The sequence below is a fragment of the Embiotoca jacksoni genome, unplaced genomic scaffold, assembly GCF_022577435.1.
Source record: "Embiotoca jacksoni isolate LCO1_2020_lvr unplaced genomic scaffold, fEmbJac1.0.p SCAF_61, whole genome shotgun sequence".
Lineage (NCBI taxonomy): Eukaryota > Metazoa > Chordata > Actinopteri > Embiotocidae > Embiotoca > Embiotoca jacksoni.
The window spans coordinates 2,501-18,781 of NW_027185416.1; the positions used below are offsets into that span (position 1 = coordinate 2,501).

At 42.7% G+C, this 16,281-nt stretch overlaps 1 protein-coding gene across 1 annotated transcript; it reads left to right on the forward strand.

The window, feature by feature from the left end:
- Positions 1-4,512: 4,512 nt before the first annotated feature.
- LOC138213588 (proto-oncogene c-Rel-like) lies at positions 4,513-8,927 on the forward strand (the record flags this gene model as incomplete). The annotated part of the gene is given in 6 exon segments (XM_069174812.1): positions 4,513-4,653; positions 5,702-5,806; positions 6,002-6,220; positions 6,335-6,400; positions 6,511-6,585; positions 6,666-8,927. Coding segments are annotated over 6 exon segments (1,514 nt in total), but the record flags the coding sequence as incomplete, so codon positions are not given.
- Positions 8,928-16,281: the final 7,354 nt, after the last annotated feature.

Genomic DNA, 16,281 nt, shown 5'->3' on the forward strand with positions numbered 1-16,281 from the left:
CTTTCAATTTATAGGACTGAGAAACACGGAGAAGAACAACTGGAGCTCGACTAACGGCTGCGCCTGTTCATCGCTCACAGCTTCGGTTTTCCTCGCCGCGATTACAGTCTGGAAACCCTGTTTGCGTCGCGGTTGGAGTTCGGCACACCGATTAGTTGAACTCTGCTCCGGTGGTTTTCAAAATGAACCCGAAGTTTACGCCAACGAATGAAAACGATTCCCTGTGGAGCGTCGCCACACATTGACTCGGTGAATTTGCGGGTCTGGAAACATCAGGGTGTGGTTTTATAGCACTTTTTGCAAACGTGAAAAAACTAATTTGTGCACAAATGATCATTAGACGGTCTTTCATAGTTTTTTCTACCGCTACGATCATTGAATTTCACCGCTCATTCACAAACTCAAAATCTTTTTGATCCTGACTTGAGCCTCTCCCAACCGCTCCGTCATTAAACCTGTAGAACCACAACATGGATGCTGTATCAGCTCCAAGTCTTCCCATACGACACCTATTTTCTCTGTTGAGTGTTATGAGCTTTAAGTGCGTACTGGGTGAGGATGAAAATCTGAAGAGATAGTTAATACACCACTAAAAGTTATCTCTAGGAACCCGGAGACAGATACAGCTGTAGTTATTTTGGAAACTTAAATGACCTCAGCCAGAGCAATAGTTTGACCTCAGTATAACCACCACTTGCTCTTCCTTTGTTTCTCGTTGCTTCACTGAAATTGTCCTTTAACTCTTCCCATCATTTGTTTTTTTATCAGCAGAATATTCCCACCGTGTTTGTATTCACCGTGTTTACTCTGCGCTTTAAAGCAATTTATTTTTGTACTTCAAATACCACGTACACGCAGTAGTGCAGTGGGGGTAAAGTACGCAGTATATGATGTAATTATATTTGTCTGTAGTGAGTCGCTCAGTACGACACGCAGCTCGCTGTTGAACGTCCTAAAACGTGGTGAAATCGTGAGTCATGCAGTGGAGACACTTCTTGTGTTGAGCTGCTGCCACCCGCCTGCCTTCTTTCTCACTCTCTGTTCCCACAGTCACACTAACCACGAGCCCCCCCCTCCCCCGCCCTCCCACCTGTCTCACTGTCCCCCCCCACCTGTCTCACTGTCCCCCGCCAGCCAATGACCTGTAACCCCCCCCCCCCCCCCCCCCCACACCCTTTAGGGCATCCTGCAACTTCATGCAAGTCTGAGCCCAGTTTCCTTCCACACACATACACACACACACACACACACACACACACACACACACACACACACACACACACACACACACACACAGACACACACACCACACACACACACACACACACACACACACAGACACACACACCACACACACACACACACACACACACACAGACACACACACACACACACACACACACACACACGCGCACACTAACCACCACCTCTACCTCCGACCCAGTTTCCTGCACCTGTCCGTCCAGCGGCTGCCTCGTACAGCGACACGCTCCACCAACACGCATGTAGACCAGCGCGACATGTTCCATCGATATCTGCTGTGACGGCTCCGTCGTCACTTCTCCCTCCTTCAGTTTCTCCGTGGTGCGTTTGTGTCTCTACCACCTACGGCAGCTGAATCTGATGACCCAACGCAACCCTGAACGAGAGCAGAGCTGCAGGCGGCTGCAGGGCTTTCGTCTGCGAGGCCGTCCGACCCCCACAAGCAGCCAGTTGTTACTCAATAAATATGTTTTTAAAAACGGATAAAAGACATGTCAAAATATGGAAGCGATAGCTATGTGGTGATACTCTCTATAAAAGGTGCAATACAAATACAGTTAAATTGACTACGCCTACTTATCTCACTATACAAGCACCAGTAAATATATACACAAGCTACACAATTATCATCACAAATCATGTCGTAAGCATCTTGTAAATCGTTTTTTTGATCAAACGTAATGAAGGATATGACATCAGCTTATTTATGTTTTCTGATTCAGCTACACTTACATATGAATAATATTTGTTACAACAAATTTAATGGTTATGAATCTGCTTGCAAACCAGCTTAATGCATTATGAAGTGGAACATTTAGCTCCTTTAGATTAAGCATCATTTGTCATGCAGGCTTTATTCTTATCTGAGCACAAGCAATGAATCTTTTTCTTCGAAACAAAGATGATTAATTGTTGCATACTTTAAATATATGTGTGACATTTACATACTCTTTGAAATGATTTTCTAAACTTCTGAAATGTCAGCACAACATTTGAAGAAATGTGCTTGTTCACAGGAAGATTGGTGCTCCTGTCATGTCTGTAGCTACCTTTTGGACAGATTAGACAAGTGAGATATAAAACTTTGACTACTGCGTATTAGAGGTGTTCATAGTGGTATTTGTCTGCCCTCAGGTGGGGCCCGGTTAGCTTAACTTCACAAAACTATTTCATTACAGTCTGACCTGAGGATATGTCAGACTGTCTGAGTGTTTGTGTGCCATCTAATATCGAACATCGTAACCAAAGTTGGATCCAGGTTGACACCTTTTGGCTGAATGTGACATGTAATATGAGAGTTTTTGAACAAAGCGTGAATCTTCGTGTCGATGCCGGGGAGCGTCTGCTGTTTCATTTCTCTGTTGAGGGATCCTCAAACACACAGAGACTTGTCAGCAGTTGTTTTCCTTTTTTTCCTCTGCATGTTAATTCTACTTTTGTGGACAAATTTGAGGACTTCTGACTGAGCAAGATCCAAAGAGTCTGTTGAGAAATACCCAGCTCACTGTTTGCATTAAACGTCCAGTGAGGATGAGGACTTTCCCCGACCTCTCGAGCGTACCTGCACTTTTTTTTTTTATCTTAGTGTGTCTGTAAAGATGTAGTAGAAAAAAAGAAAGGCATATATTAAGCTGTTGAAATGGTTTTGAAGACGGTGCGTGAGTTTAAGACACTTTCTGGTGTCCCACCACTTTCACAGACGTCAGGAGCCGACGTGGTCACTCGTGCAGGAGTCTCATCTCCTGCTTCGGCGTCGTGCAAAACACTCACACAGACGCACGATTCTTTCCACTCTGAGGTGACGTAGCGGAGCGTCACCGTGGTGACGACCTGTAGGCGGGGATGGCTTCGACGTGAGAGCGAAAGATACAAATTGAGAGATGGAGGAAGAGAAAGTAGGCAGATGTGTGTGTGTCGGTGTGTGGGCGTCTCTCAGTAAAAGCTCTCACTGAAAGGTGTGTGTGTTTATGTGTTGCCTTTAAGGGGGGATGTGTGACACTTGCATGTATCCTGTGTGTGTGTGTGTGTGTGTGTGTGTGTGTGTGTGTGTGAGATATGAGAATGTAGGCTGTGGAGGCTAGAAAAAGCTGATCTGTGACGTGTTTGTGTTGATCCAAAGATGAGGTTTAGTGATCAGCCTACAGATGTGACTGACACAAGCATGAGATCCACCTATCTATCTATTATCTATCTATCTATCTATTATCTATCTATCTATCTATCTATCTATCTATCTATCTATCTATCTATCTATCTATTATCTATCTATTATCTATCTATCTATCTGTCTATCTATCTATCTATCTATCTATCTATCTATCTATCTATCTATCTATCTGACATGCACTTAATTGTTGCTATAATAACTATTAAAATGAGGATAAACATCCATAAAACCAGTTTAACCATCAGCCACTTCCTAATTTTTAAAGCCACCAGTCATGCAGATATTTTGTCATACTGACAGTTTGAAATATTCAGTTTAAAACTCAGAATAACATTTTGTTTATTCTGATTAAAGGATTTAAAACTTGCATTAATGAAAAGAAAAAGTGTTATAGTTTTTTTGGTTGTGGTTACACAGTTAACTGTTGCTCATACTGGTCTTCATAGGGACTGCTTTGTCAGCATAAAGTAGTTACAGGGCAGATCCTCCAAAGTGAGGTGAACACTGTTTCTGGAAAAGATAGCTTTGAGTGCCACAAACGAAATTCCATTAACCTCCATTTAATTGGTGCAGCTGCAGAAATCCAAGAGACAAACAGGTGTAATGTAGTCATGAATATTTACCCAATAGCTGTGCCTGAGTACTTTACTTTGTACATCTACTCTGCTACCAGATGGTATTTGATAAGCTATTGTTACTTAACAAATGAAGCGTTTACATGCAAATTAGATGAGTTACACTATAAAAAAAAAAAAAAGGTGAATTTTGCTCCACCTTGAACACCAACTTTGAACTACTTAGGCAGTATTTATAATAATTTAATCAAAAGAAAATAATCCGCTAATGACAGTATAAAGGAGTAGATTTGCTGATAATACTTAAACTGGTCCTTTAGAGCAACAACATTTCCTCCAGATGATGTGAGATTGTCAGTTGTGTGCTGTAAGTGATCCTTTGTTTAGACGACTGACTGTTTGCTTTATTATCAGTAATAATGCCTTTATCAGAAATCATTGTTTGCTCCCATCCAGCCGTGACACTGATGTACATCTGTGTGTGTGTGTGTGTGTGTGTGTCATCAGTGCCCCGGGAGCAGCTGCTGCAGACGGAGGAGTACGACCTGAACGTGGTGCGTCTGTGCATCCAGGTGTTCCTGCAGGACGAGATGGGCCACTACACCCGAGCCCTCAACCCCATCGTCACCAACCCCATCTACGACAACCGTGAGTGGCCGACGGCCTTTTAGGCAATTACAAGAGATTAGAGCATTAAGTAATCACCGTGTAGTTACGGGAACACAAGCTGTTGAGGTCAGGCGTGTCCCACCAGGGACACAGTAACACAGTACACACACATGCATGAAACATCCAGTAAATATGCACATATCTGGTACTAATGTCATTTCATTCCTTTATCTAAGTAATAATTAAAAATGCTGTGCAAGAAGTGAGACATTATGCAAGCAGCTGTTTGCACATACAGTACATCGAGTACATAGAGTACACACAGTACACACAGTACATACAGTGCACACAGTACACACAGTACACACAGTAAACACAGTACACACAGTACATACAGTAAACACAGTACACACAGTAAACACAGTACACATAGTAAACACAGTACACACAGTACATACAGTAAACACAGTACACACAGTACATACAGTAAACACAGTACACACAGTAAACACAGTACACATAGTAAACACAGTACACACAGTAAACACAGTACACACAGTAAACACAGTACACACAGTACACATGCTGCAGCATCTGTGAAATTGCATTTGTTGCAAGACCAGAATACGTGTCCAGCAGATATTGTCTCAACACCATTTAAAGAGTTCACTGTTCCTCACAAACACACACACGCTCACACACACACACGCACGCACGCACGCACGCACGCACACACACACACACACACACACACACACACACACACGCACACACACACACACACACACACACACACACACACGCTCACGCACACACACACACACATGAAGAAAGGGGAAGTTCTGTATACACACCAACCCTCAAACAACACTGTTACCATGGCGCACTTCCTCTTCTGACAGCAGGCATGTGACATGTGACTCGACCTGCTGAGGCTTCAACTGTTAACTGCGTGTGTTTTTTTCAACTACTAACCCTGAGGCTGTTTTTATTCACCGTATGTCAACAAGGAAATGAAATGAAATCCGATTCTGACATCATCATACACAGTGACTTGCATGTTTACAACCTGTCTGTGTATCATCAGGGGCCCCGAACACAGCAGAGCTGAGGATCTGTCGGGTCAACAGGAACAGTGGAAGTGTTAAAGGAGGGGATGAGATCTTCTTACTCTGTGACAAAGTTCAAAAAGGTACAAACTACCAGAGCTCTGTCCTGTGAGCGTTCACATTTTACTGTATGTTGTATGTTTTTCATCCGGTTGGCATCTGTTTTCTCTTCATTCAATCCTTCAATCCATTTGGCTTTTTATAGTCGTAGTGCCCATCGCTTTGCATGCCGAGTCACTTTTCTCCTCCTGTCATCCCATCATCCATCTTTCCCCCAGACGACATCGAGGTGCGATTCTTCTCCGCCGACGGCTGGGAGGCCAAAGGCTCTTTTTCCCAGGCGGACGTTCATCGCCAGGTGGCCATCGTCTTCAAGACTCCGTCCTACCACAACATCTCCATCACGGAGTCGGTCACCGTGCAAATGCAGCTGCGCCGACCCTCCGATCAGGAAGTCAGTGAAGCGATGGATTTCAGATATCTGCCCGACGACAAAGGTGAGCGGCGACCACCTTTCTGTGATTGGTCCATTCTTCTGCGTCTGGTAGTTGTGCCTAAGAACTGGGGCCCAGTCGGACTCGGGTAATATTTGTATATTTTGTTTGCTGTAGATCCTTACGGATACAACGAGAAAAAGCGCAGAAGAGAGCACTTGATGAAGCTTTCTGGATTGTCAGGTAAGAGATGTGGTACAGGACAACCCATTTGATGTGATTCTACTCCACTTGTCCATGCAAGTACACATGTACTGTATGCATTGTAACTGAGGTTTCTGCCCTTTCTTTAGTTGGCCCTTTTGCTGGTCTGGCTATGAATCGGCCAAAGGCGGTGCCGCAGAGCTCCATGAGCCACATGCGGAAAGGTAATTATTTTACCTCTAATAGCAATGATAAACCAAACACAATATTTAAACCCACACTAAATACCAAATATTTTTTCCAGACCCCAACAATATGTACCTGAGGCAGACCGCGCCTACGATGCAGCAGCCGGATACTGTGTTCAACCAGCTCTACCAAGCAGGCCCTCAGAACGTAATGATGACATCACAGGCCCCTAATTTACAAATCAGCCATTCATGGGGGAATCCCAACCCAACGCTCTCGATGGACACAGTCACAATGAGCAATCTTCCACATTCCAATAGCAGCAGGCAGCAGCAGCAGCAGCCGAACCGCAGATCTGCTGACTGCCGCAGAGTGGAGCCGCAAACCGGCTGTGAGAACAACACCCTCCCTCAGCTCTCCATCCGGGACCTGCAGTGCTTGGATACAGTGACCCAAACCCATGTAATGAGCCAGCCGGAGTCCCAGCTGCTCTTCCACCAGCAGCATCAAAGGGAGGAGCTCGCCTCTGAGACTCAGGCCCAGAACCATCTGGGTAACCAGAACCAAGGCCTCCAGACGATGTGGCCCAACTTCAGCAACCTCAATGCAGTCCAGAACTCCTTCAACGGATCGGTGCCTGGAGGTGGAGGGGGGCCGCAGGGACTGGGCTCTTTCCCTTTCCTTGAGGGAATGGAGGGGGAGGATTTTCTGAAGGGTCTGATCGGGTCTCAGACGGGCTTCCAGCTGAAACAGGAGCCTCAGATCACAGTCGGGCCAGAGAGCCATGCTCCTCTCATGCAGTCCCCAAGGGAAAGCCAAGGAAACACTTACACCAACCTGCTCCCTCGCCCTGTGAGCAACGGCGCCAACATGGATCCAATGAGGCAAAACGGCGGCGGCGGCGGCGGCATCACCCAGCCTCTTACAAATCTTCAGAATCCTTACACAAACAACAGCATGGCCCTGGACGGCCACTATTCATCCTTGGCAGACTGGATCAAAGCAACCCGGCACAGCGAGTAAACGGAGGGACGTTTTTGGTGTCAAGACAGAATCGAAATGGAAGCAACTCTGAGGAGAAATGCCAGAAATTTTGCTTCACCTTCGCTGACCCAATAAGTCTCAGCAGGCCCATTTTGCTTGGGTTGTTACATCAGTGGGCATAAGACCTAAACTATTGGCAGCCAGTTGGATCCATCGCCTGTCGAAGGGTTAGGTTCAAGGCAGCACAGTTGATTACTGACCTGTTCCCTCTTTACCAAAGACATCACTGTGACTTCTTCCTACACCTGAACATGTTACTTGGTTGGTTGGTCGGTCATTGGTCTTTACTTCCAACTGGCAAGGCACCTTTTTTTTCTTCAACATTATAAAGCAAATATACTTTCTCAGCAAATTAGAGACAAGGAATCGACCATGCTATTACAGATCCTTGTCTTAGTTTCTATCAACGATGCTTTGTTCCATGATTGGTGTCCAGTGTGATTCTGTACGAGATCCACCCGCAACCTTTAACCTCTGATTTGTTGCGGCGAACCCAAAAGGTGCCCAGTTGCACTGTTGATCGGTCGATTTGGCTTCCAGCAGCTGGTGCTCTCCAGCTCGGTTTCGGCGAGGCCTAAGACCTGCATGTGGATGAATCCTGCTTTAAGTTGTAGCGATGACCTTATCAAACAACAAGCTGGTGGCTTCCAAGCCAAAGTTATGTTTGAAGAAGTGAATGTACTACTTTCTTTGTTTTTTCAGTAAAAGTTGGATTTACTGTCAACATGCTGATAATAGATGTTTTGTTAGGGGGAGGTTTGATCTTGGAAAAAAAACAAGGGTGTACCTGGATGTTTCTGATGGTTATTGTCATGGGTTTACTGTTCATTTATTTGTAATGTTTTCTTACATGACGTGTTGGAGTGTTTTACCAGAGCATTTGCTGTTAAGTGCACTCTGTACATACATGTTAGCCATAGTTGAGAGTGAAAGCAATGACTGTGCTGAAACCCTCAAGCACTGGCAAGGTACTGAAACTTCCATTGAGGAAGTGGGAGGAAGCACATTCGGTGGTGTCTTCCCTTTGTAATGACTGTGTCATACCAGCGATCACATGTGTTATCCAGAGTTCTCAGAGCATTGCTAACAGACGTTTTGTAGATACAGATGTCAATTTTATGTTTTATTGTTCTGTTCATCCAGCTGATGCTCTTCGGGACGGTCATACAAAGCGTCTCAAGGATCGCTTGCTCAGCCTAAAAAGGTTTTCTTACATGTATGACTTCCAGAAGCTTTTTGGTTTTATATGAAAGTAAATATTTTGATGATTACTTTGTAAGATTTGCTTTTTTTTTTGTACAAGATCAGTTCTTAATAAACAAAGTCCACCATTTCTACTTCTTTTGTCGTTCATTTTGGTTTTTATATTAATATTTTTTACAAACATTATACATTTTTCCCCGGGATTGCAAGTACACATTAATGCAAGTGATAAAGCCCAACCAGGTGTTTGGATACAGGGAAATATTGGGTGAGGAGTTGTGCAACCGGAACATCCCAGTGTGCCTTATTACATGTGACCATACAACAAAACACTAATTCATTTATAATTTGTTCATATACTTTTACATCCACCGTATTGTGTCAAATTACAATATCAGGATATTGATGTTCACAGTTCTCATATGTGAATACTAACTAAACTTATCAACCTCTATGACATCATAAACACCGGAGAGTTGTTTGCATTTATTGGTTAATGTAACACTACTACTGTGATGTGTGCTTCAATATAATGTGAATACATGATTTAAGAGTAGTTAAAGTGACACCTGGCAGCCAATCAGGAATAAGAATTTCCATGGTAAATAACTAAGGTACATTTCCCAATTATTCTCAGTCCTATGTTAAGTGAATTGTCTGATAGCCTGATCAATATCTCATATTCAAATGAATAAATTGAGCCTTTATGGACAGATATGTGGAGAGTTTATAAATCAGCTAGCGATACCTTCTCAGATTGTACACTCTCAATCTACAGAGGATTTCTGAAGATGTCTGTGTGTGTGACCACGGGACGTGTTAAACAGTTTTCTCTGGTGAAGATGACGAGGTTTTGGCGGCGAGCAGGTCTTACCCACTAAAACATGTCTCGACACCAAAGCAGTGACTAGACTGAGCTACATGATTTTGCACTTTCAGTTTGAGCTACACGGTCCTCGTGATCATTTTCATCATGTTTTGGGTTAAAACATTATTAATTTCCTTCTCAGTCAGACAAAACAGCATCTAAATTCTAGAAATGAAAGTTTGCAGCTCAAGCAGTGAAACAAGACTTTTGTGGCTCGATTGAAACCTTCATATGTCCAGCAATAGATATAATGGGTGCTTTTTAGTATTTTAAATGGTTCCATCATCAACATTTAACCCAAATGAATGAGTCTAGAGGTCATTTTAGCAAAAGAAATTCCAAAGGAATAGTTTGACTTAACAGAGAGTTAAAGAAGTCTAGTGAGGAAGGGATTTCCCCCAAAGGAAAAAACATTTCAGGACAGTTAAACAATTAGTATGTTGTAGTTTTAAGTGAGTTATGTTAAACAGTAATTAAGCTTTTTCACCCTGTTTTAAGGTACATGAGGCTACACCCAGCACTCAGTTAGCCTAGCACAGCATAAACATTATTAAAGGAGGCAAACAGCTTCAGGAGAAAGTTCACCTCAATCAGTGTTGACGGTAAACTTTGTCAATTAAAGCAATAAATTCCTCAGTGCTTAATATATTGACAGAGAAAGTTGAGTTTTTCCTCCATATACCAGAATGCATTGCAGGCGAGTCTAATCTCCAAATCCTTCAGTTCCCTTTCACAAATTTCTCCCCGTGAAGCAGCTATTCAAACAAAATATGAGAAGTATCCAGACAATAATGTTTGCAGAGACCGAAAGACAGTAAAGAAGGTGGTTGTTGATCATGAAGCGACCAGTGCTGCTCATATACTGTAACATTAGCAGCTAACGTAAACACAAACAACACAACAAATGTTGCTGTCTATCACCGTCAGCAACATATTTAGTGTTCATCTCCATAAACAGATATCTGCATTTTAAAGCAGAATCTGAAGCCAACAGGAAAAAGACTTTTGTACTGGAAGTGTTCTGGTTTTTATGCTGAGTGGTTTTGACCAATCACAGTTTTGTGGGCTTTAACCGCACGCAAACCGTCCATCTGGAGAACAAAAGAGGTGGAACCGTTGTCTGTCATACAATCAGGAAACCCGTCTCCTATGGTCTGACAAGGTTTTAGCTTTATATTAGCTTTGGTGCTCTGTCACCTCCTGCTGAGAGTCAAGGTGCTGATAAGACTGTAAACACGGACTGACCTCCAAATACTAGCTGTTGTAACCAGCGGCTAATTATTGTCAGACTGATAGCTGATAGCTCTGATAGTCCAGAGACATCCTGTTTACTTCCTCTGACGATGGTGTCATAAAGACGATGGTGTCATGAAGCGAGTCACTTCAGATGCATTGAGTCGTCTGACTTGTGTCAAATGTTTTCATGTTTGCAACCAGAAGTGAATGATAATCTGTCTCACGCTTTCAGTTATGACTTAACCGCCATGTAATCTCTAGAATGACGTGCAGTCCTGACATATGTGAAACCGAACATAATGAACAAGATACGTTCAGAAAGTCTGTTAATCTCTGAAGCTGTTCATTCATGCATCACATTTCAAACAGCTGATGTCAGCTGACATGCCCACAATAACAATGTACTAATATCCTGCAAGCGTAATATTTAGGCTGCTGGCATGGCCAATAAAATCTGCAAAATGTGCATTTAGACTGCAGGTTTCTGATTTTACGCGACAGACCGTCATCATTAAAAGATAATAAAAAGCAGTTATCACAGCATACTTTTGTTTTTCAGCTTTGACTCATAAACAGTATTATAGATGTGAGGTGCATGTCTAAAAGAAACATCCAACATGTGATTTGATATTTATATCAGTACCTTTTAACGTTTCCGTCACAATGAGACGATGAATACTGATCAGGTGACAAATCAACATTTAGATTTGAATCTTGTTTCTTGATAAATTTGGATCAGGTTCTGTACAATCAGTGTGTCCTGATGCGTCATTACCGAGGAACCCAGGATGTACGACAACTGTACGATGTTTGTTTTCTCTCATATCGGGAGACGGAGAAGAAATGCTTTATGTCGCTTCCTTCCTGTCTCCTCGTGAGGAACCACAGTGAACCCTGGTTTTAACCTCAGTGCACAGATACAGTCAACAATCTCGGGTAAATCGGTTTTGTGCCACTGGTCCGACTCATCTGCAGACCGCGCTTGTTATTGAACCTTCAGTTTAATCTTTAATCTTTAATCTTTTACCTTTGTACAAGCTGCCGGTCATAAAAATGTCTGATATCAAAACACAATAAAGACTCCAGAAGTTTCCACCTGCAACAGCCAGTTTCTCCGTGTTGTGTGTTCGCAAACTTTTCCACGTGATCAGGACGGAGAATTTCATTCTCTCGTTTATGTTACTTTGAAGAAAAGCTCTCTCAGGTAAAAGTTGTGTGTTTGTCTTTGTACCCCTCAAAATCAGAACCAGCGATTGTCAGTGACACTGACCCGGTATCCCCGAGTGGACTCACAAGTGTGTTCCATGCTTTGGCGTGATATTGGCCTCAACTCTTGGCGCTTAGCATTCATTTAATTGTGTTTTTATAGGATTGCTTCATGTTAAATCCATTTGATTCTCCTTTTACCTCCGTTTGTCTGAACCAGCTAACAGCTTACTTCGTCAAGAAAAGTGACGCAGAACCAAAACTGTGTTGTTCCAGGTAGAAAAAAACAAAACAACTAGCTGAAAAGGGCTAAATCAGCCAGAAGACACCCATTAGCAGAAACCCAAAGGCTCAAGCACAACATATAGTTCTTAATGAATACTTCCATCTTCAGTAGGTGACGATTTAACGACGATACCAAGCCGAAGGAAGACAACGAGGACTTCGAGGAAACTAAGGAAGAGGAATCGATGCGAGATGAGATGACATTAACAACTGCGACATCAGTAAATAAAAAGAAGACACAATGTCCTCACAATGAAGTAACTCATCAGGACATTTCTGCAAGGAGCTGCAATCATGTGGCAGAACATTTTCACAATGCAAACAAATGCATGTGTGAAGTCTGTGCTCGTTCAGTTTGACCTCGCTGCTTGCTGCAACATTTCCTCCCCGTCTCCTGGAAAAGACTCGATAGACCTGTTTAGCCACCTATTTCCAGTAATGCCCCTCCTTCTGCTGCCCTGTCCCCGCCCTCCCTCCCCCCCCCTGCTTCCTTTTACAAACTCTTCTCTCTCTGAAAATGGTTGCTGACGCCGTCACTCAGTCACACTTGGCCTGAATGAAGCTGCTGTTATGTCACTACATCAGGCAGATAGTTTCATCATCACTGTTTAACAGCAAAATTACAGTCAAATACACCGACAGTAGATTTTAATAGTATTTTTTCACTTTCCTTGTTGATTTATTAACATATTTTTGGGATAATATTCATTTTTCGAATTAATATGCATATATTTGTATTCATATGTTTCATTGCATTTGTGTATTCATAATAGGTGAAACTCATTTTTTCTCATTAATATGGAAACATAATTTTTTTGTCTTACTCTGTAAATATTTATTTCTCAAATAAGGTATTTGGACCATGACACCTTAATCTGCTTTATATGATCTGACACAATATCCTCCCTACAAATATTACCATATATTTTTGTATAGTTCATTAACAAGCAAGGACCACCTCCACCTCGATTGGGTATGAACATAATTTATCGATTATGGTACGGTGGTATGCGTTGGAGCTGATCAAGACATGCGGTTTGGGGAAAGGCTCAGCTGAGAATCCACTGCGGCTCTCGGGCCTTACAGATCCCCAAGATACTCATAAGAATCACGGAGGGAATAGAAAAGTAGAAGGACGAGAGGGAGGCTGGGTGGGCCGCGAACAACTGGAGCAGCGCTCGTACACCAGTAGCAGACAGAGGTGCCGGATAGGCAGGTATTTGTAGGCACATGGCCGGAAGGGGAGTGTTTGAGGTGTGGTCCTGCTCCTTAAATTCAGATCAACTTTATCTCCAATTAAAGGAACTTTATCATGTCAAGTTTGTATACAAACTCCAAAAGAACAATCGTAAATCATCTTCTTTTGGATCAAATGAATGATGCCACATTCGCTTCTCCACTGAACCTTTCTCTGTGAAATATCCAGAACAGTTATTACTTCCATTCTCTGATCCTACAATTTGCAAACTTCCTGCAGCACATTTTAATTATAGGTATTGCGCCTCATGTGCTGCGAGAATTCTCCTCATGCAAGACCTGACTTATGTTTCATAGCCGGGGAAATCCCACACAGCTCTCTGCGAACGTTTGACCAGTAACAGTGTGTATCTGTGTGATAATAGAAATGTGTGGCCTCGTTGTTTTTACAAATCTCATTTTATACACGAGTGAGTAAAATGAGTCTCCCTCTTTATGTCTCCTAATGGAATAATCACTGCTGTGATACGTGCCTTACAAATTAGCAGTAACTTCATATTTGGTCAAAACAGAGTTGACTTTTTGCCTTCTCTGTTATACGATGAAATGTTTTCAGCCCTCTTCACTGGTGGTAGGATTTTATGACAAAACATGAAGTGGCCATCTTCTTTTTAAAATGTTCATTGTGCTCAACATTACATTCCTCACCCTGGATATTTAAGTGTGGATGGATGTCCAAGCGCGCATCATGAGATGTACGTGACATTTTGCGAGTCCAGAACTCGCTTCCTGCCCAGTGAGGACAAACAAAACTCTCGTTTCTCTCGACTTTATAAAACTATTCAATTTTTATTTAAGTTTTCTGAACAGCTTATAAACTGCTGCAATCATACATATCATGATACATGTTGTATGTAGAAACCACTTCATACTGCTACCTCAGCTGTGAATGTTTTGTCAGTGCTAGTTAGCTTTACATGCACATTTAAAAGCGTGTAACTAGAGAATAAATTCATTTAATTTGCATTTTGTCGGTCACTGATTTTCTGTATTTTCATCGCATTTTCTACATCGCTCTCGTCTTTTTGAAGTGACCATATCTGGATGAACTGGGGAGGATCAAGCAGTAGATCTGACTCTATCTGAGAACTGGAGAACACCATACGCCCATCAACCCAAGGCCTGTCAATCAAACCAGACACATCCCTAAACATACCGCTTTTTGAGGCCTAAAATTGAATTAGTTATTTTTAGAAGGACACTGATCAGAAGGGGTGAATTTAGCCAAAGACACCATTATGACTCTCTTAGTATCAGTCTTTCAATAAGTATTGCTTTTTCATACTTTTCTCTGCTCGGTATTGTAACTTATGATCATGTGGCCTCATTACACAACAGGCTTGACCTGTTTGAGTCAGTCAATCGCTGTACTTCCTTTTTTTGACGAGCAGCCACACAACCCTGACAACACGCTGTGGTGGAGGCAGATGATGTTAAATACACACTAACGTCTACTTGTTTGTCCCGGCCACATTTTTCTCTCGACAGTTCCATTTTTGTAAAGATTTCGATCTCTCCCTCCCAGCTTGTACACTTTGTGCGATACCCACATATACAGTGAACATGTGCACACACACACACACACACACACACACACACACACACACACACACACACACACACACACACACACAGGAAGGAGGAACTAGCGTGTTTAAAAAAAAAGTACCCGCATCACTTTCAGGCCAGTCCAGCGTGCTGCCCAGCAAAAACACATCAGGAACACTGGAAGTTCAGAGCGAGAGAAGGAAGGCCGGGTCCGAGTGACGTCACAGGTCTGGTCGGACTCGGAGGCTGAATCTGAAGTGTAGAGATGTGACGTCACCGGCGATGACCTGTTGATCAGCCGTCAATTCTGGTTGTATAAACACAGGAATATTCAGGGAATGTTTGTGGCTGGCCCCAGCAAATATTTTTTCCGTCTTTGCCAAATGTGTTGTGCAACATTTTCACCTTAAAATATCAGACGGTCCTTCGAGAAAACACGAAGGTGCTTCTCTTGGTTCGTCTGTATTTTGGTGAATTCTTACAAGACAAGATTGTTTATCTCAGAACTCAGAACTATTTTCATGCCTTATTTCATCGTTATCAATATCATACAGATTATGGCTAAAAGCGTGATGTACTTTTAATCTGGTCTGGTTTTCATCGTTTGATTTATGCCGTTTAGTTTTAAATAAAGGAAAAGTTAGACATTTTGCTTATTTGCTTACTTGCTAAATTTGATAAGATTGACAACGCTTCAGTTTTTGTGTGATTCAAACAAACAAGATATAACCAGTGAGCTTCAGAGGTGCAGGTGGGCGTGCTGCCCTGCCCTGCCCTGTTATTGTGCCAAAGTGTGCAATATACTGAACCGTCCACTAGAGGACAGCGTGTCAGCGTTACGGTCAGCGTCACCTCAGTATGAAAAGTAGATGCAGATCATGTGACATAGGTCATGTAAAACAACAGACTCTCACCCAGAGACCACAATTTTGGTCCGCGAGAAAGTGACTTGGATTTCATTAACGAAATCTTTTTTGAACCAGAAACAGGACGTTCTTTTAATCCTAATCCTAACCATGTGTTTTCACACCGATTTGAAGCAAAACGTGACACTGCCGCCTTCCAGCGGACCGGCGTGATGCCA